The sequence below is a fragment of the Etheostoma spectabile genome, chromosome 11 (genome assembly GCF_008692095.1).
Source record: "Etheostoma spectabile isolate EspeVRDwgs_2016 chromosome 11, UIUC_Espe_1.0, whole genome shotgun sequence".
Taxonomy (NCBI): domain Eukaryota; kingdom Metazoa; phylum Chordata; class Actinopteri; order Perciformes; family Percidae; genus Etheostoma; species Etheostoma spectabile.
In genome coordinates, this window is record NC_045743.1 from 7,286,202 (window position 1) to 7,305,962 (window position 19,761).

The window sequence follows — 19,761 nt, forward strand, 5'->3', positions numbered from 1 at the left end:
AAAATGACAGAAACAAAGTAAATTACATAGACTGTTTTGCATCATTGTATCACATACTGAGCATGTTGTAGAAAGGTTTGTTTTCTCAAGACAATGGGCTGTGTTTGCTAAGACTTTATTACTATCTGTATATTGAAACAAACAGAAAAATAGTGTAGCCAATATACCAGTGTCTACTTTCCATTATGAGACAGAGAGAAAACGTGTGGGGTTAAGAAGACATCTAAACAAAGGCACTAATTTTGTTTGTCTGTGATTTTTCTTCCACATGCCTATAAAGACAGGTATGGTGAAGTTGGAAGGCATTAAAGTTGAGGCTATGCTGGGGGAAAAGAAAAACATTTATATCTGTGACTGTAATACAATAAGTCTGATCAAGTATTTTACTCTGAATGAGTTCTTAGAGAAAATAAACCAATTTGCAGACATAATGAAGAAGAACTAAACGTTTTAATTTGAAGTATTAAAAACGTGCCCCGGGGCACCACCTGCTGGAATTCTATTTTCTGTGATAAACGATTGTGCTGGTAGAGGCCATATCTGTCCTACCCAGAAACTACTACATCTATCATGTTGGTGTATCTGTCTTGTGGCATTAGCTTTGTAAAAATGATTTAGTGGGCTTCAGATAAGATAAGAGAAAAGGCAGACTTTATTGTCAACCATCTGTATACAGTGTGGTGCAGTACAATGAGAAACGAGATTGTGTTAGTAGTAGTGGTAACCTGGTCCCTGGTGAGAAAGGACGAATAATGAAATGATGCAACATTCAGTGCAAAATACTGACTAAATAGTGAATAGGTCGGTAACAAATTTGAAGACTATAACTTATCAAGAGTTCTGATATACGACATGACAAATAAAACATTACAACACAATTTTGTTCCAACATGTATCTACTGTTTATTTATTTAATTTAAACCGTCTCAGTGTAATTATGCATGAGTTATAATTTGAAGGTGTTGACCACCATCCACATAAAAACTTTTTTAATAACAAGAAGAACAAAAGACACATCAAAACACACAAATTCAATCCAACATGAGACTTGGACATATTAACAAAAACAAAAAATGTTTAAAATAAAACTAACTTAACCTCAACATACATAGAGTTGCTGTTGTTAGCACGATTTGGGGCCGGACAAAATCACTCGTAATAATGTAAAAATATCTTTGAGTGAATTAAAGAGAAGAGATTAAATTCACTGTAACAGCTGTGTCAGTCGCTTCACCAAGCCCCGCCCACGCTCCCGGAACAGGAAGTGTATGCGCGTAGCTGCTGACGCTGTAGAAAGTGACGATGGCGTCCACAGATCAGTCTCTCCTGGACATAACAGATAAAGAAACCCGTGAAAAGCTGTCGTTATGGGATCGTCGCACCGATGCCATGGCTCCCCTCACGGAGAAACAAATGGACACTGTCCTGGAGATCCGAGCCGCAACAGAAACGCTCTCTATCCCGTCAGAGGTGAGATGTGACTGCGGAGCCAGCTAGCTTGCTAACAGGGTTGCTAACTTACGTTCTTAACACGTCTGTGAGGACAACTTTAATTCTGAAGCTGCCTTTGTATGAACTTAGCTCACATTTCTTCTGCCTTGTAAACATGATATTAAAGTTTCTGTAAATGTTTGCTTGTTGGCTAACTAGCTGGTTTGCACTCCGTCACGTCAAGCCGTCCAGCTAGCTTTTATACGAAGGCTTGTGGGTGCGTTGAACCAGAGAGCCTTGCTTTGTTTTGCAGTTGCCCATTGAGGACTTGTGCAGTCTTTCGTCGCGGTCCTTGCAGTCCCCCTTCACAGCGACTGTGCCAGCTTCAACGGAGGACGTTCTGCTCAAGGGTTTCCAGATGCTTGATATGGAAAATGACAGGATAGAAACTGCACAACAGGTGACTGGCTTTGCCAGCAGGAAAGAGTTCTGTAGCCAGTCAGACATACTATATCACAATGAAATGCATGGTTTTAATACAGTGCAATTTTATGTTGCAGTTTTTTGCCTGGTTTGCAAAGTTAGAGGCCAACATGGACCAGGATGAGAGCTCAAAATACAGGTGCAAACATGTTAAGTGCTTTACACTACACGGTGCTAAGTGTGTTAGCTTGTTTATTGGAGGGTAAGCTTAGAGTAAAGCTTTTTAAAGGTCCCACGACATGGTGCTCTTTGGATGCTTTTATATAGGTCTTAGTGGTCCCCAAATACCATATCTGATGTCTATTCCCAAGGTGGATGCTGGGGGTGTGGCCTTGACCAACTGCCACTTTGCTCATTTGAAAGCCATGATGTCTCTCTCTCATGGGTGGGCAAAGCAGAGAAAGGGGAGGAAACCTTGCCCCTTGTGACTTCATAAGGAGCAAGATTTCAGATCGGCCCATCTGAGCTTTCATTGTCTCAAAGGCAGAACAGGATACCCAGGGCTCGGTATACACCTATCACCATTTCTAGCCACTGGGGGACCATAGGCAGGCTGGAGGAACTCATATTAATATTAAACAAACTCCAAGTGAAATGTTCATGCCATGGGACTTTTAATATCGATGCACTTTGTTTGTCCCCTTAGGGAAATTCATGTTTTCATTGTGTTATTTTCCTTATTTACACACACATGCATGTGCATCAAATGTGGACCTCTGCAGTTCCCAGGTGGTGAACTGGTACCTCTCCAGCAACCAGTCCACACCTCCCACCTGGTCCATCCACAACAACATTTTTTTTTGCAGGATGGTAGGGGAAGACTCATGAATATTCATGATGGAACTCAACCCTGAATGGCTACTACTTGTTGCCTGCTCTGGTTGGGTTGGTTAGTTTTAGGCAAGAGGCATCAGGGATGTGTCTTCCCCTACCATCCTGCAAAAAAAACTTGAACTAGTAAAAGCTAGGTCCCTAGGGACTAAGCTGCTGCTGCCACCCACAAAGCAGTGTTATTTATTTACAGTTGATAGTAACATTTCATGACTAGTACACTCAACATGCTTCACATTGAAATGCTTGTTTATCACTCACCCCACACCTATCACAAAACTAGCCTGGTTTCAGACATCTGAATTGCTGCCAATATTTCAGATTTATTTTGCGATTCAAATGGAGTAAGTTTAAGGAAACTACTGTTCAATCTGATTATCAGCATACCTAGACACAACCCACAGACATAGACACACAGTAACCAAGCATAAGTCAACAAATATGTTTCAAGTTTGCTTTTAAAGGGGCCACAGTTGTGACAGTAACCCATAAAGGACAGTGCATCAACCTTTCTGCTAAAACATTGTCAAACTGCTGTTCAAACCAGTAGGTAGCTTTACTGCATCATCTTGTCTTTGGGTAAGCATGCAGATCATTTGTCTGCTTTCCCTATAGGAAAACCAGAGATGATCTAAACTGCTACCGGGAACAATGTGATGCTATCCTGAAAGATGTCAGTGCTGCTCTGGAGCACCTGAACTCCCTTCAGAAACAGTATCTGTTTGTGTCCAATAAGACGGGCACCCTACACGAGGCCTGTGAACAGCTCCTAAAAGAGCAGGTAAGCTGCATGCTTTTCAATATCTATTACCCCAAGCCACATAATAGCAAATCACTAAGACTTGATCAGTAGAATATGTTTAAATTATAATGTCACGGCAAGGTGGGATTTTCCTAATTTATTTTTTAATTAAGGCATTAAGATCAATTTCCAAAATATGTTTTTTTTTCTCCTCTTTTTAATCAACTTTACCATGGGTGTGTAAACTTTCTCAAACCACTGTTAGATAAAAGCTTGTCTAAATATAATCTTGCTAGCAAGCATTCCGCAGGTCAATTATCTGTTTTCTGCTCATTCTTTTCCTGCCATATTTAATATATTTAAAAATGTCCCCGATGTGGGATGAATAAAGTATTATCTTAATTGTAGCACTGCAGCTTCATTCTCTTTTTCCATTGCAAGTATAAGCTCATATTTGGTGTCAACTGTGGTTTGTTTTCTTTTTTTGCAGTCAGAACTTGTTGACTTGGCAGAGAGCATACAGCAGAAGCTGTCATATTTTAATGAGTTAGAAAACATAAACACGGTAGGCTGTATTTTCTGGTCTTCATTTTGAAACGTTTAATAAATAAACGGCATAAAATGCATTGTAAATTATGTGCATGTTAATTCTTAGATATTAACATAATCATCATTATTAAAGATCGACAGTTATGTCCCAGATTATTAAAAAAAATATATTCTAAAGAACTTGGATGTTTGCTACATATCCTATATAACTATTTCTAAAATGTTTCATAAATGTACTCATCAAATTTAGTTTCATCTCCAAAACCTTTGAAATGTCAAAGGAAAATCTGTAGATGCATTTATGTCAGTGGCAACTGCCAAATTAAATTGAGTAGAGAGCTAGAAGATTATAATTGTTTGTCTGGAATTACTTTGAAACTAGCTTTTTATTTGTCTTTGCAGAAACTTAACTCATCAACCTTGTCTGTAAATAGTGAAGGCTTTATACCAATGCTGTCAAAATTGGATGACTGCATTGAATATGTTTCCTCCCATGTAAGTAGCTCGCCCTCTCAACATTTCAGTTCTGTATTTGCAAATCTCATTTTATTTCCAGCGATAGAATAAATAAACACTCATATTTTTGAGCATTACAGTAAGTATGTTTAAATTCCTTCTGTGTAATAAGTTCATATTTATACTTTTGGAAAATTGAACCAAGACCGTGACAACATACTGCTGACTTGGTATGATTTACGCATTGCAATATGTGATCACAATAAAAGCTGTCTAACACTTGCTTATCTCCACTGATTACAGCCCAATTTCAAGGATTATCCAGTTTATTTGGCCAAGTTTAAACAATGTCTTTCTAAAGCTATGCACTTCATGAAGATCCACATTGTAAACACTTTGCAGCATCTCACTGGCCAGTTAACGAAAAGGGTAAGGGAAAGCCACATTTCCTTCTCCTACACAGTCAACAACAGTGTACACGTGTTCATATTGCATGTGCCTAGTACTGTATAAATACTTGATTTAAGTCTTTTGTCTCCCCCAGGATCCAATGGGCTTGACCAATGCAGACAATGCCTTTACTCTTTATTATGTTAAGTTTAGAGCAGCTGCACCTAAAGTTAGAGTGAGTATAACGTTTTTTATTACTCAATGAAATTATGCATAGATCTTTTTCTGTGATTAAAAATATTTTGTCTTTGACATGTTTTCTTCTTTCAGTCACTGATTGAACAGATAGAACAGCGTGCAGAGAAGATTCCAGAGTGAGTGTCAGCATTTCTCCGGAGTAAAGTAGCAGCATTCCTGTTATATTTTTTTATCTACAGTTCTTGTGCTAAATTAACTTATTCCTTTTTATATTGATGTGAGCAGATACAGTCAGCTCCTAGATGAAATTCATCAGTGCTACCATGACCAGAGAGAGCTGCTCCTCAGTCCCAGCATTACATCCACCATTACTGAGCTGACCAACCAAAACAGCAAAGACCACTGCGCATTGGTAAGACGTGACTTGCTCTAAGCAGAACTGACCTTTAAGTGACATTTGAGCTGGCAAAGATTGCACAGTATGGTCCCTCTGGGATATTTGGTGGATTGTTTGGTGCAGACACTCAGCTGTTCATATGATAAATGAGGTTGTGCACAGCAGGCATCCAAAGCATACTTTTGTTTTCTTCACAAGTGAATTACTGTGCAAAGTGTGTTTGTGTTCTCTGTCATACCTTATCTATAAAGCAGTGACTATTGTGCTGTAGTGCAGTACTATCCTTTACTGTTTAAAAAATTAACTCGCCTAAAGGTTGGCACTAGGCATGCACGATTCAGGGAAAAATACAAATCACAATTTTCTTTTTCTTAGAATTGATATCACGATTTTCTGCCACAATTTTTGTGACCATGACAAAACAATTGGCAGTAACAAACCAAAAAAAGCTACTTTAGTTTCGTTTTTTGAAATTGCTTAGTTTCGTTTTTATTAGTTTTAGAAATGTAGTTACTTTTTTGTAATAGATTTTGTAATATGGGTTATTAGTCGGGATTTGAAAAGATCAGAAAAAGTATAATTCAACAAAAACATAAAACAATTTTAGAAGTCAATCGACTCACAGTTGTGTAGACTCCCTAGTATTAATCCACATATTAACCCATGTTTTTGGCACCTATAGCACATTGTGCATCAACACAAGCCTGTAAACATAGAGGCCTCAAATTATTTTATTTTTTAATCAAATTCATTTACAAATTAAATTGTGAACAGGGTGAATCGAGATCAGGCCTAGTTGTTACCAAAATACATGGTAAAGTTTTTTTTATTCTAAATTTATACCTAAGAGATCATTTTGGCACCTTGAAATTATGTATGTAAACTATGTATTTTGACGCTGTTGTGGCATTTAAAAACACTAATTGGCCTGATTGGGATGCTATAATTAAAGGTCAGAATTTCATACAACAAACGTCATAACAGCCGCCACACCTGTCCGAGATTTTTATTTTATTGAAACTAGAAAGGTTATGCATCTTGTTAATGATTGCTGTAATGGGGGCCTGCATCATTTATGTGGGAGGAGGGTGTATTTGCTTGTTTGAAGTGGAGCCTAGGCAAAGTATTGGTAGACTCTGCAGCGGCTGATCATTATGTGTATTTGTACAGGTTCGCAGTGGCTGTGCTTTTATGGTTCACGTCTGCCAGGATGAACACCAACTCTACAAAGAGTTCTTCTCTAAACCTACACCCAAATTAGAGTGAGTAGCGCCTGCCTCATTGGGAACATGATCAATGAGCACACAGAGCCATCAACTTGTAGCACACATGCAGGCAGAATATTGGTTTAAGGCGTTACGCTTCAAAATGCATGATCGCCATTTCAAGTTTTGCTTGATGTGTTAAATGCTCAAAATACAATTTATACAGCATTGGTAGAGAATTGTATTATCATTTAAGAGCAAACACGTTAACAGTTTGCATAATTATTTTTAGTTACTTTATTCCTTAACTTAAAAGAAAAAAGTCAAAGCTGGAATTTATCAGAAAGTATAATTTTAGACTTCTCAGTTGTACAAAGCAATGAAACGGTGTTTAATCTCTGACAGCGAGCTGCTGGAGAACTTATGCTTGTCCCTGTATGATGTCCTCCGGCCTCTAATCATCCACATCATCCACCTGGAAACCCTGTCTGAGCTCTGCAGTATCCTCAAGAACGAGATGCTGGAAGACCATGTTCAAAACAATGGTAGGTTAGAGATTTAGTTCTCCTCAAAGCTTCTCACAAGGGTGTTAAATGTTAAGCTGCTCAGAGCTTTGCTGGAGTTTGGAGACTGATTACATTGCCATCTTGTTACCTTGGACAGAGCCAAGCTAGTTGTTTCCTCATGTTTCCAGTCGTCAAGCTAAGTAAGCCTGCGGTAGGCTCTAGCTACATATTTACCATGCAGACACGAAAGTGGCATAGATTTTGTCATTTCTCTCGGCATGAAAGCCAATAGGCATATATTCAAAATGGCAAACCTTTTCAAAATGTTATCACAACTTACACAGAGGTTTTGGGAAGTTAACAGTCCAGTCAGTTAATCGGTTGGTAGCTGAGAACACAAACTCCAGTGAAAATATATACTAGGGGATGTGCTTTTACCTTGCTTTGGTTAAAAAAAATGTAATTCTGTGTTTGGCTAGAAAGCAAAGTTTTTTTTTTTTTTTTTTTGAATTTTGATAGTCTTTCAACTGTAGACTGACCTCTTGACCTCTTCTATGTAGCTACTCAGTTGGGGGCCTTTGATGCATTGGTAAAGCAAATGCTGGAGGATGTCCAGGAGAGGCTGGTCTACAGGACTCACATCTACATCAACACTGATATCACAGGTTACAACCCAGCTCCAGGGGATCTGGCCTATCCTGAGAAACTGGAGATGATGGAGGTAAGTCTTGCATGCTGAAAGTTTTTTTTTTTTTTTTTTTTTTTAACCTCTTCATAAACAAAACCTCCACTAATTGTAATCAGTTTAGCTTCTACTTAACCAGCTTTACACAATATGGATGTAATTACAGCTACAACTAATGAATATTTGTGTTAGTTAAAGCTGTGGTACGTAACTTGGTAATAATAATTAACGTCCGTTACATTCAAGCCATTGCCAAACTAGTAAAGCTAATTAAGACTCCACAGAACTCTCTTGTACTTCTCAGTATGGCTGTGTTTAGAAATTGTTGTTGTCGGGCAAGTTTTGTGCGCAGAAACTCGGAAAAGATAATTACCTCTTCTTCTGAAGATTTCATCATGTTTTTTTAATCCTCCGTGTCCTCCTCAACTACGTAGAAACTGTGGAGGAGGGGTTGGGGTGAAGGGAAATCACGGAAGGCTTGTGTTATGTGGATGCACAAACAGAATTGTTGTCATTACTTAGAATTCTTCATTGGAGAGACAGAAACTACGCACTATAGCTTTAATGTATCGTTTATATTTTTGTTGATAATCATTTTGTCTTTGAAATGTCCACAAGAAAAAAAAATGCTTGTTAAGTCTGACATAACATGTAGAACTGTCTTAATGTTTGAACTAATGTTACTGAATGTAAATTGGAAGGTCTTCTGGCTTGTGAATGTCTGCACATGTAGTTACATATGCCTTTGAGTTTGACTAATGTTTTAAAGCTTTTAAATGTGTTTCATAAACACTATTTTGTCATTGTCAATCAAGCCGTGCATGCATATGTTCTGAAATTTCTGTCTTTTTGTCATAGCTAATGTAATGTAATGTTAAGCTTTGAAAAACCTGTAGACTGAAGCAAAGTGGGGAAAAAAGTGACTTCCCAACATGTACCACTTTCTATCTGCTAGTCCTTGAAAGGCACAATCCATTCTTACCAATGGCCTTGTAAGATCTTTGGTCTTGTGGATATCTGCACATGTTATTAAACACCTTTGTGCTTTAACATATATTTAACAACTCTTAAAATGTGCTGCATTAGGGCTGCACAATTAGTCGCAATTTTATCAAAATTGCAATATAGACAAGTGCAATATCCAAATCGCAGGGGGGGCGCAACATTTTTTAAAGACAAATTATGTGTCAAACCATTCTAAATTAAAACAAAACCAACGATTCTTTTGTACCTTGTACCTTTTTGTATTGTGGTGCTACAGAGATGTCCCAGCTTACAAATCGTAACGTAAAACTAAAGAAAAATTCTTTATTTGCTACAGAGCCTTGCAAAAATCACACTACAATAGTTTTAATTTCTTTTATTTTAATAATTTTCAATGAAAATGAGATTAATGATACAAAAGTAATCATTTCCTCCCTATCGTGAATCATATTGCTATTGCAAAATCAGTGAAAATAATCACAATTAGATATATTGCTTGTAACGTGCAGCCCTATGCTGCATCCACACAGTTTACTTGATATGAAACCTCCCTGATACCCTTGACGTTTCTTTCTTTGTATCAAGGTTTCTGTCTGTGTTTTTGCAAGTTGAATATTATTTTCTGTTAATTTTGACATTTAAAAACCTGTTGTTGAAGCAAATTGAAAAAGAAGAATCTAACACTTTATTCTAACTCTTGCCAATAGAGAATTGCTCAAAGCTTGAAGGAAGAGCAGATGAAGCAGATGTCACAAGAATCCATGTTTTCTGATGTTCAGCTTGAGGATCCTGATAGTAGAAGAAACAGTAATGCTGGTCTGTGTTTTCAGATTGACATATTTTTTTTATTACCAGTTTGGTGTTATTGTTGCCTTATGGCTCTTGCTCCTTTTGTACATTGATTACAGGAAATGTAGAAGCTTCACGCCTGCAGACATCGATCTCTCCTGCTGATTTGCACGGCATGTGGTACCCTACTGTCAGGCGGACACTGGTTTGTCTGTCAAAGCTCTACAGATGTATAGATGTACGTCTTCAATTTTTATTTGGCTGTAATTTATAGTCTCCTTTACATAAATGTGGCAGGATATGTGCTATATAAATTTCCCACTTTAGCATTTCTTATTTGGTTTTTCTTACTGTGACTTGTTTTTCCAGAGAGCAGTCTTCCAGGGTTTATCTCAAGAAGCCTTATCTGCCTGCATCCAGTCCCTGCTTAAAGCTTCGGATATCATCCTTAAAAACAAGGTGTGTGTGTGTGTGTGTGTGTGTGTGTGTGTGTGTGTGTGTGTGTGGTGTGTGTGTGTGTGTGTGTGTGTGTGTGTGTGTGTGTGTGTGTGTGTGTGTGTGTGTGTGTGTGTGTGTGTGTGTGTGTGTGTGTGTGTGTGTGTGTGTGTGTGTGTGTGTGTGTGTGTGTGTGTGTGTGTGGTGTGTGTGTGTGTGGTGTGTGTGTGTGTGTGTGTGTGTGTGTGTGTGTGTGTGTGTGTGTGTGGTGTGTGTTGGTGTGTGTGTGTGTGTGTGTGTGTGTGTGTGTGTGTGTGTGTGTGTGTGTGTGTGTGTGTGTGTGTGTTGTACTTTACAGTTTATTTTAATAATGCTTTATTATGTTCATTAGACTATCTTTTATTTAAGGGCTTCTGTCACCTTTAAATTTGCTGTCTATCTGTGCTAACTGGCTTGTCTGAAACACTTCAAATTAAATCAGCAGCAGCAATGTGTTCCCACCCCATGATGATGGTGTCTTTTTCCAATGTTTTAGCTGCTTGCTGAGCAATAAATAGCTTCAGCTGCCTTTTTTATAACAGTTATGTCCCTTTCCAACTATGGTTAATCAGCAGTTATCAATTAGACATATCCCCTTATCGTCTCCAAGCTTGTGCATTTTATGTTCACTGTAGCTTGGATAGTCAGCAGATGCCCTTTTGTTTTGGCAGCCTGCAGTGTGGATTTAACAGTGTGCTATCACTTTCTGTAGACACAAATAGATGGACAACTTTTCCTGATCAAGCACCTGCTGATAGTGCGTGAACAGATTGCTCCATTTCACACTGATTTTACCATCAAGGAAATCTCACTGGACCTGAAGAAAACGCGAGGTAAGATAATTAAAGTTGGAGGGAACATTGGTGTTCAGCTCCATAAAGCCAGTCATTACATGCTCATGCTCATTAAGCAACTTGTGCCTATCACATGCACCGGTGGCAACAATTAATGTGGAAATTACAGTGTAATCCAACACAATAATGGACATTAACTGATGGCTCACAGGGCAGATTGCTCCTCTTGTCACCCTCTTCTCATTCAAGGCCATATTAAACAGCTAGCACTAGAGGGCACTCTCATTCTACACAGCCCAGATTTAATCTCTCTGCTTTGTGTGAAGATGCTGCCTTCAAAATCCTGAACCCTAAGGCTGTTCCCAAATTCTTCCGATTGAACAGTCACAACGCAATACTTGAATTCCTGTTGGAGGTAGTGTTTCTATTTTTTTTAACCTATTTTTATTAAACCTACCACACACTTTATGTACTTTGATAGAACCCTGCCTTAGGGCAGCGCCACTTGATAGTACTAAACCCTTCGTCTCTGTGGCTCCCCAGGGAACACCAGAGATAAAGGAGCACTACATTGACTCTAAGAAGGATGTGGACCGAAACCTGAAGTTCAGCTGTGAGCAGTTCATCCAACAGCAGACTCAGATCTTTGTGGGGAACCTTGAGGAGTTTCTCACCAAGGTAACCGTCAGAGCAGTTAGAAGGCAGACTTTGCCTCAGGCAACGACGGCTAATTCTGACCTTCATTTTTTTCAGCTTTCCCCTTTTATAAACCTTTAAAAAAAAAGAAAAAAAGATTATTCACTTATCACTGTAGGTCTTGGCACGTTACTGACAATTGAAGTGTGTGTGTGTCTCTCTCTCTCTCTGGTCTTTTTGTTTTCTGCCCACATCACTCAAGTTTTTTTGTTAAATAACTACTCTTTATCAAATTCAAGACTCAGTAGAAGAAGCATGACGGATTCTTGTACTTGTTTACACAGCTTATAGTAACACCAGTGACATTGAGTTTTTCCAGATTGTAATGGTCTGTTTTGACTGTCACGGCACTCAGGTTGCAGCTCTTAAAACTATGGCTATTGAGGGTGGTCCCACGTACAGTCTGTCTCAGCAACCTTGGGCACAGCCAGGTAAGTTATGTCTCAGAACTGTCACTGGCATCACACTGTAATTCATCAAAACTTGTATAGTAACTGCTAGCTGGAGTGGCAATGTTTTTTTTTCCTACTTTACCTCATTAATTTTCTTTTCTTTTCAGCAAAGATCAACGATATAGTGATGGCTACCTACCGGGTGATGAAGAGCAAGCTGCCAAGCACGTTACAGAGCATGTCCTTGTACTTAGCCAATAGAGACACAGAGTTCATCCTTTTCAAGCCTGTCCGGGTGGGTGGCAGAAACGCTAGGTTGTAGCATGTGCTGCATTAAGTCAGTTTTTTTGCAAGTGCTTGTTAAAGCTCAAACAATTGATTCATACAGTATTTACAAAGCAGGAATACCATGCACTTGCAGTCAAAAGACAAGTCACACATTTTCTGAAAAGGGAAAATTAGAGGTTATTCATATGAATCACTAGTCCTTTTGTGTTTCTGTCCCCTCATATATATTGAAATGTTAGGTCTGTTGTGAACCGGTGTGTGCAGATATAACCCTGTAAACAAACCCATCACAGCATCAGAAATCATTAATGACTTACATTTATTCATTAGCAAGACTAATAAATCAACAATCAAACAATCAATTTTAGAGCAATAACAAACAAAAAAGTATCCTGTGTTTTGAATTTAGTCTTGGGCTGACCTTTTTGTTTAATTTTGCCTTTGAGATTTTGCCTTTAGCTATAAGTTATAGTGTGATTGAACTCTAATAGAGAAATCTTTGTGCTGCCCATGTACTGTTTATCAAGGGGCCAGGTGAAGCTGAATGAGAGGGAAATAAAATTCTGCGGTTGACATGGAAACAAGATAGTGAGGGGGACATGGGCCAGATGGAAATGTAGTATTAATTTCCCTTCAGCACTCAGTAATAGGATGCCTTTTCCCACAGAATAACATCCAGCAGGTATTCCAAAGACTGCATGCCTTGCTTCAGGAGGAATACAGTGGTGAAGACCTTCAAATCATTGCATGTCCATCGATGGAGCAGGTTAGTACTGTGGTTTGAGCGCAGCCCAAAGGCACTTGACATAGTTTTAATAATACCCCTGCAACATCCAAAACTGCTGAGAGCAACTTTAGTGGAGAAAAGTTAGAAAACAAATGCCAGCTAAGTCACGGTGAGCACTCATCTTTTTTTTTCCCCGTTTCTCTTTCAGATTAACCTATTGCTGTCTGTGAATAAGTAATTTCCAAGTTTGGTCTGGCAGTGCTGGTGAAACCCTCTCTGGATAGAAATGGGATGTTACAACTCTAACCATGACCAGGAGCTGTGAGGATTCAAGATGACCAGAGAAGCTGCACCTGAGCTCCAAGCTTGACCGGGAGCTCTGAACTGCCGGCGAAAAAAAACAAAAGCCAAAGATTCTTGAATCAAATATGTTGGGGTTCAGGTATTCATCTTGACATCCATAACAAACTGGGAATTGGAGAGTATTATTTGGGTACTGAGTTGATTTTGTTTGACTTACATTGAAGGTGGTGGTGTTGTGGTAAGGGTTGCCTCCTTTACAATTTTTGATAAGGGTGTATTTGTGATCACAGTTGCATCTCGGTCTTAACACCAAATTGTTTTGAATGATAAAGAATTTGCACACTATGTGAGGATGGGGGGGGTGAAATTTATTAGGAGTCTTCATACAAGGACACTTTGGGTGTGTAAATAGAGGCACCAAAGCTATCAATCAGATAGCTAATGGCCAGTAACGGGGCTCGCATTCAGATGCCTTTCTCTTTTCAATGGGTTTTGGAAGGATATTAAGAGAAAAATGCTGCAACATATTTTTATTCCTTTTTATTTTAAAATGTAAAAGCCTTTGTAAAATGTAGGTTAAACTCTGATGTCCCATAGGATGTTCAGGTCCAGCAGGTTTTCCCCTCTGATCGTGGCAAAATCCAGTCAGCTGTTCTTTACTTGTCAGATGTTTTCTTAAAGATTCTTCCACGTTCCCTCTTGTGAAAGTTTCTGTTATTCAATTGCAAATATGTATACAAAATACAATGATATGTTATGTTTTATATGTTTTCCTTTTATACATAGGTTGATTACAACTAATATGCGTTTTACTCTGGCAAAATAATGACCTTAGCAGGTTTGCTCTGTATGATTTATGGTTATGTATCCTAGAGGTCTTTGCAGAATTAATAAAAGTAACAGGACACTAGCAATGTGACATTTGCTTTGTTTTGTCCCATGTAAAATAATCTGTACAGTCATACTATTTATAAACATTCTGATTAAAAAAAAAAAAAAAAGTATGATGTTCTTGGTTTTATTGCTGGAAAGCACATTCCATTGAATTCAAATTCTCTGCACACTACAGTACGAGTCACTTCACACAAATGAGAAACTGCCATTCAAGGACATCATCGGCTTTAGGGGGTCTTCTTGGCAGACTGTTGCCGTTTCATTGGCAGCCGCTGTCTTTCCATCTGTGAGATGAGGCTTTGCTGGGGCTTGACCTTCTGTGGACTGACAGTCTTTTGAAAGGTGATGAGGGACTGGATGTTCTGGAGCAGGACATTGATCTCTGCACTCTTCTGCTCCAGATGCCTCTGAAGCATGTCAGGCCCCGGCAGCGTTAGACCTTTGCCTTGATTTGGCTGTGACAACAAGGAGTTCTAAAGTAAACCAGATTCAATGATTTGGCCTAAAATTGGGTCTCCTTTTCTCATCCTTTGTATTTCTATTTCTATACCACAATAACTTACTTTCAGTTTTGCCCCCACATTAAGCCGTACACTGCGATTGCTGGAGGAGAAAGCGATGCAGATGTGCTCTTGGAATTGGATGCGGATGTTGAGGCTAGGGCTCATTGTCAGGCTGAGGGGCTGGCACGGCGGAGCATGAACATGATCCTCATTGTCCAGCCAACTCCAATGTTTCTTCAAATCTCCAGTGTCACTGCAGTAGGTGCCTCCCCATGGAGTCGGATTCACCCTAATAAAGAGAAGCAGCTTGTGAACAATAACACCCTCGGGGGTTTAAGTCCCTCACCCAGACAGTCATATCTGTCTGCTTCTATAGAGCTGGTGATAATGAAATAGATTTTGTTTACAACATATTATGCTGATTTTATGTCAGTTCTATTTATGAAATAAGATGTTAAAAATGATTAAATAACTAATCATACCAAATGCTGCCATTGTTGTGATAACATGTAGCCTCTCCTCTGGTGGTGAAAACTGCGTGAATGCAAGGCTGCAGATGTTTGTCCTCCAGGACCAGCACACAACACCAGTCTGCGGACAGAAGAATAGCCAGCCTTCCTGACGGATAGCTTATGATTAAGGTGAAAAATCAAATATTCAATCATTATGATATTATATCAGTAAATTGTCAGTTTGATTCACCTTGAAGGATACCACACCTGCCCAGTTCCATCTGGAAAAATCACAATAAATGTTTCACCATTGTTGTAGTGTTTGACAAGTGGTGTCGTCCTCTGTTGAACCAAACCGATGTATTAATTAATGTTTGCTTCCATACTCTCAGCTGTACTGAGACTGTACTATCTACAATTCCTATTTCAGGGAATGAAACTTCCTTCATCGCAGTTGAAGCATCTTCATCCTCAGTAGGTCGATTATGTAGAGTGGTAGACAGTAGTTTGTGTGCTGTAATATAGGAAAAGGTGGCATGAATGAACAAGCTGTGTGGTGTGTGTGTGTGTGTGTGTGTATGTGTGTGTGTGTGTGTGTGTGTGTGTGAGACCTGCTTTAGGGGTCTGATGATAGAAGCTCCTTTCAAATTCCAAACCTTCCAACCTACAATGTAAAATGTAGCATCCGCAATTCAATGGCATGTCAATTTAATTTGAAAACCATTTAATGGTGAAAGCCAAAAATGGAAGAGAGTGATCCTGACCTTTGATCTTTCTGCATCGCTGGGTCCTATCAATCACGGTTTCTTTACTGATAACTTCTGCACCCTTCAGCAAAATCTGTGATATCTTCCATGCCTTCTCACAGCAGTACAACTGGCACAAAGAGAGAAAGTTAAGAGAAAAAAAGACTAGTGTAAATGGAAAAATGCTATAAAGTGCTAACATCACATTCAATCTACTATAGAAGCAAATCATAGCCTAATTATAACATGTGACTTAATGGGAAGTATGTCATTCTTAAAAGAATTGATTTTTACTAAGAGTTTACAAATTCAGAGAAATTTAAGTGTCCAGAAAAAAAAATCAATATTCATTGCTCAATGAGTCAAATTTGGATGTAAATTAATTCAATAATCAGGGTGCTTAAATTGACATTCCAAGACTAAAATTCAATATAAAATCCAATCAACCAGGGATACTTTTTCCTCTTGACACATGGGAGTAGATTGGGACAGTTGGGTTTAGGAAACGTGACACGTGGGTGAAAGTCCTGTGTTGACCCATCCACCACCCCAACCAAACTACCTATGCAGATTTTTAGGCTTTCACACTACTCGCTACCGTTGTTGCTCTTAATTCTACGTCATATTCAAGCGCCATGTAGCTGCTGCTCTACCCAGTGTATTCTACACACACGCTGAGGGGTGCCTTTTAAATTGTATCTGACGCTGGCAGCCACTCCCAAGCGTCCATATTTTACAAGATCGGAGTGACAACGGGTTGCGTTAGAGGAAAAGTCAGAAGATCATCAAAGTCAAGGATTTATCTTCTTTGCATGATCGATATACTGTATTTTCCTAATTCCACGGCAATCACTCAAATAGTATATCTTATAATAGCACTAAAAGGAAAGTCAGGCAGTCACAGAAGTCAGTTGGCTTCATCCTCTGGGGACCATGAACATGCCTACCTAATTTAATGACAACAGTCCAGCTCTGTCTGGACCAAAGTGGTTGACAGACCAACATTGCTAAAAATAATTCAAGCCACCCAAATTCAGATGGTCTTTGTTGTTAAACAGTCAAATGCCATGAGGTTAGTGTAATTCCAATTTCCACATTAAGTATTCAGAAGTGATTAAATGTCAGTTAGGTGATTTATCATTGTCTATTATTTGCTTCCATATTCATATCAAGTCCAAGCGGCACACTTGACACTGAATGTAACTCTTCATTCAGAAAAATCAGCAAAGGCACAGTTTGTTTTCCCAAGTTCTGTCAGCTTTTATTTAACATCAGCATGTCACCATATCAACAGTAGTGTCAGCTGCACACCCACTCTCACCTCTTTTGGGTCAGCACTGTTTGCTATCCGATCACTGGTCACTGGGGGTTTCTTCGGCCGCTGGCAGTGCAAGCAGCAATTGTTCAACACAGTCTGCAGTGACTCCTCTAATGAGCCTGATCCACTTGAGGATGTGATCTGAAAACGTAAGGAAAAAAGAAATCCTACTTTTTTTTCCTCAAAAAAACACTGTCACGAATACATACTGTAGTATCCAAATATTACAGTTATTGAGATATTCAAAAGCGTGTTACAGTCTGGCATATTTTTAAACAAGCTGCAGCAGTGACAGTCAAGGTTTGAAACGCGACAAACGCAGACTAATTGCATGTTCCATGAATTTATTTACATTTATTTGAAAAGAGGAAGAGGAGCAGTTTAAAAGTGGCTTTTTCATCCATACTGTGTCCAGATTAGTTAAAGACTCCTCAGTTTCTCCTTGGCAGGCTGCAGGAGTTTGGGGAGTTTCCTTGCTGAGCAAATCCAACACTTCATTATCTGGGGATATCTCCAACTCAGAATTCATGTTTTTAGAAACGCTCTGAGGAGAAAAAACAAAGACACTTCATAATGTATTAACTTCTTTGAGGTCTTTAACTTGTGCTTCATGAATAAATCAAAACCATGTCTCTGGATACCATGTCATATCATCTCTAAGATAAACCTTACACTGTGACAAGGATAGACAAGCTGTGAAAACTTCAGTATTTCTTTGGCAATAGCAAAATTATCTCTAAAAGATGCAAAAAATATTTCACATACGATAATTGCGAATTCACCCCATCTCTAAGGTATCTCGACAAAGTATGTTTCATATGTTAGTTTAATGGCAGATACACCTTTCCTACTCTTGAGTGTCCTCGAAAAGCTTTTACGTTGTCAAGGGCATCATAACTAAAGTTGAGCGAGCAGGGGAGAATACCTCATTGCAAGTTTGTCATTGTGAACCATCTTCTGGGTATTTACTACATTTTAACACACTGACCTGCTCAGACAGTAACCCCAGATTATTGTGAGGAGCTTTTGATGTTTCTACGTTCTGGTATTTATAGTCTGAAAATGCTAAAAAAAATAGAATTATCTCAGATATTCCCAGTCATTTACCAACCAAGGTCAGAGATTTATATTTGGCATGAAATGTGAAGAAAGTACCTTGACTGCACTCTTCCTCATGTCTCCAGTCAGTCTGTGTACCAAAGCTGATGGTGGCAACAACTCTCCCGTCAAATGCAGGGATCGTCAGATATTCAGGTGAGTTTAAACTGGAACCAGTTCTTTATTATCAGATTAATGACCCAAAATACATACAGAGGGTTGAATGTAATATATATAATACAACTGCCTTGTAATAAGGACTAGCTACTGAATGGGAAGCAAGATGTTTATTTTAGTTTTTTTTAAATTGACTCAAATAGATGCTGATTCAACTTCATGTTTGAAGAAGGCCTGAAGTGGACATGTGCAGCTTTTCTCTTTTCATCATCCTTTAAAAGGTAACACAATATCACATAAAAGATTTCTGTCTTGGATCTCCATTGGCTGCAATGTGTAGTATCTACTGTTTATGCTGTGACTAAAATCAAGTCCAGGATTTGTAGTCCAAGCCATCTCAGTTGATTTGCCTGGCAAATGTTTCAAGTGTGTCAGTATTCTCCCTGGTATCCTTGACTAATTGTGAAAAAAAGGTGTGCAGAGAACACACAAATGAAAGATTTAATGAACAAAACATTTTGAATAAGATACAGAATGTTTTGCTCCTATTGTACCATAGCAACCACAGAAAATAAGGAATGGTTTCTATGGCAGAGTAATTAACAGAAATGGGAGAATAAGCAAGAAAATTGAACTCATGTTCTTTGTTATTTGATCACTTTTCTTCTGTGGTTTTCACCACTGCTATTACCTTCAGTTGTTGAAAGACCCTTTTAATGATCCCCAGAGGGGAAATTGTGCAGAAGCACAAGGACAGAACTGAGTACAGATAAATAGTAAGTAAAGTCAAATAAAATAATTACAAGTATATCAAATAAAAATTTGAATATAAATGAAAATAAGAACTATAGCCCATGGGAGCAATTCAACTCATAATTATAAGGAAAGCAGTACATACACACACAAGTGAGCTTAAACCAATAGTGCGCAACATTATCTTGAGTGAAATGACATAGTGGTGTAATAAATATGTGGTCATGACATTGCATTGCTTATTATTTATGTCTATACACAGTAAGTTTTTTTGTTTTTAATGTTATCAATGTTTTGTTTTACTTTTTATTATACTGAGTAGTAATGTGCCTATACTTTTTCTTTTTTCCTTTAAAACATCTAAATTATCATACAGACATTGCAAACATTGCTCTTTGGCAATACTGTATGTAATTATGCTCATGTTGAAGCAAATGTACATCTGACTGAGAGAAAGCAAGATAAAGAAGGATGAGAACTGCGTTTGATATCTCTGAAGTTTTCTCCATCTGCAATTGCGTAAAAATCGTATGTGTTAAGCCCAGTTCACAACAGAATCA

At 38.5% G+C, this 19,761-nt stretch overlaps 2 protein-coding genes and 2 long non-coding RNA genes across 4 annotated transcripts; 1 reads left to right on the plus strand and 3 right to left on the minus strand.

Moving 5' to 3' along the window:
• Window positions 1-1,250: 1,250 nt before the first annotated feature.
• Window positions 1,251-13,647, plus strand: cog3 (component of oligomeric golgi complex 3). The gene is made up of 23 exons (XM_032529941.1): window positions 1,251-1,470; window positions 1,745-1,891; window positions 1,992-2,053; window positions 3,361-3,526; window positions 3,978-4,052; window positions 4,439-4,531; window positions 4,796-4,921; window positions 5,037-5,117; window positions 5,213-5,256; window positions 5,366-5,492; window positions 6,648-6,739; window positions 7,088-7,227; window positions 7,749-7,909; window positions 9,565-9,673; window positions 9,766-9,884; window positions 10,016-10,105; window positions 10,833-10,953; window positions 11,241-11,329; window positions 11,458-11,592; window positions 11,966-12,041; window positions 12,170-12,297; window positions 12,958-13,056; window positions 13,226-13,647. The coding sequence occupies exons 1-23, from the start codon at window positions 1,303-1,305 to the stop codon at window positions 13,253-13,255; spliced, it is 2,478 nt and encodes an 825-aa protein (XP_032385832.1). The 5' UTR covers window positions 1,251-1,302; the 3' UTR covers window positions 13,256-13,647.
• Window positions 13,648-14,408: 761 nt separating this feature from the next.
• LOC116698397 (glutamate-rich protein 6-like) lies at window positions 14,409-15,553 on the minus strand. Its single transcript, XM_032530325.1, has 5 exons — window positions 15,548-15,553; window positions 15,432-15,511; window positions 15,200-15,346; window positions 14,778-15,006; window positions 14,409-14,669 (listed from the first exon to the last, which is right to left on the minus strand). Exons 1-5 carry the CDS (start codon window positions 15,551-15,553, stop codon window positions 14,442-14,444), a joined length of 690 nt encoding a protein of 229 aa, XP_032386216.1. The 3' UTR covers window positions 14,409-14,441.
• A 31-nt stretch (window positions 15,554-15,584) lies between these two features.
• On the minus strand, window positions 15,585-17,453 carry LOC116698367 (uncharacterized). The gene is made up of 4 exons (XR_004334201.1): window positions 17,237-17,453; window positions 15,934-16,045; window positions 15,826-15,833; window positions 15,585-15,683 (listed from the first exon to the last, which is right to left on the minus strand). It is a non-coding gene; the product is annotated as an uncharacterized LOC116698367 (long non-coding RNA).
• Window positions 17,454-17,599: 146 nt separating this feature from the next.
• LOC116698366 (uncharacterized) lies at window positions 17,600-18,499 on the minus strand. The gene is made up of 3 exons (XR_004334200.1): window positions 18,389-18,499; window positions 18,222-18,289; window positions 17,600-17,777 (listed from the first exon to the last, which is right to left on the minus strand). It is a non-coding gene; the product is annotated as an uncharacterized LOC116698366 (long non-coding RNA).
• Between the last annotated feature and the right edge of the window lie 1,262 nt (window positions 18,500-19,761).

What these genes read in the sequence shown, in the direction of transcription:
- cog3 (XM_032529941.1), top strand. Translation starts at nt 1,303, where the DNA reads ATGGCGTCCACAGATCAGTCTCTCCTGGACATAACAGATAAAGAAACC. An exon ending in CTGGCCAGTTAACGAAAAGG is followed by an intron (nt 4,922 to 5,036) that starts GTAAGGGAAAGC and finishes TGTCTCCCCCAG; the next exon opens with GATCCAATGGGCTTGACCAA. An exon ending in TAGAAGAAACAGTAATGCTG is followed by an intron (nt 9,674 to 9,765) that starts GTCTGTGTTTTC and finishes CATTGATTACAG; the next exon opens with GAAATGTAGAAGCTTCACGC.
- LOC116698397 (XM_032530325.1), bottom strand. An exon ending in CACAACAATGGCAGCATTTG is followed by an intron (nt 15,007 to 15,199) that starts GTATGATTAGTT and finishes TCTCTTTATTAG; the next exon opens with GGTGAATCCGACTCCATGGG. An exon ending in ATGTGGGGGCAAAACTGAAA is followed by an intron (nt 14,670 to 14,777) that starts GTAAGTTATTGT and finishes TTGTTGTCACAG; the next exon opens with CCAAATCAAGGCAAAGGTCT.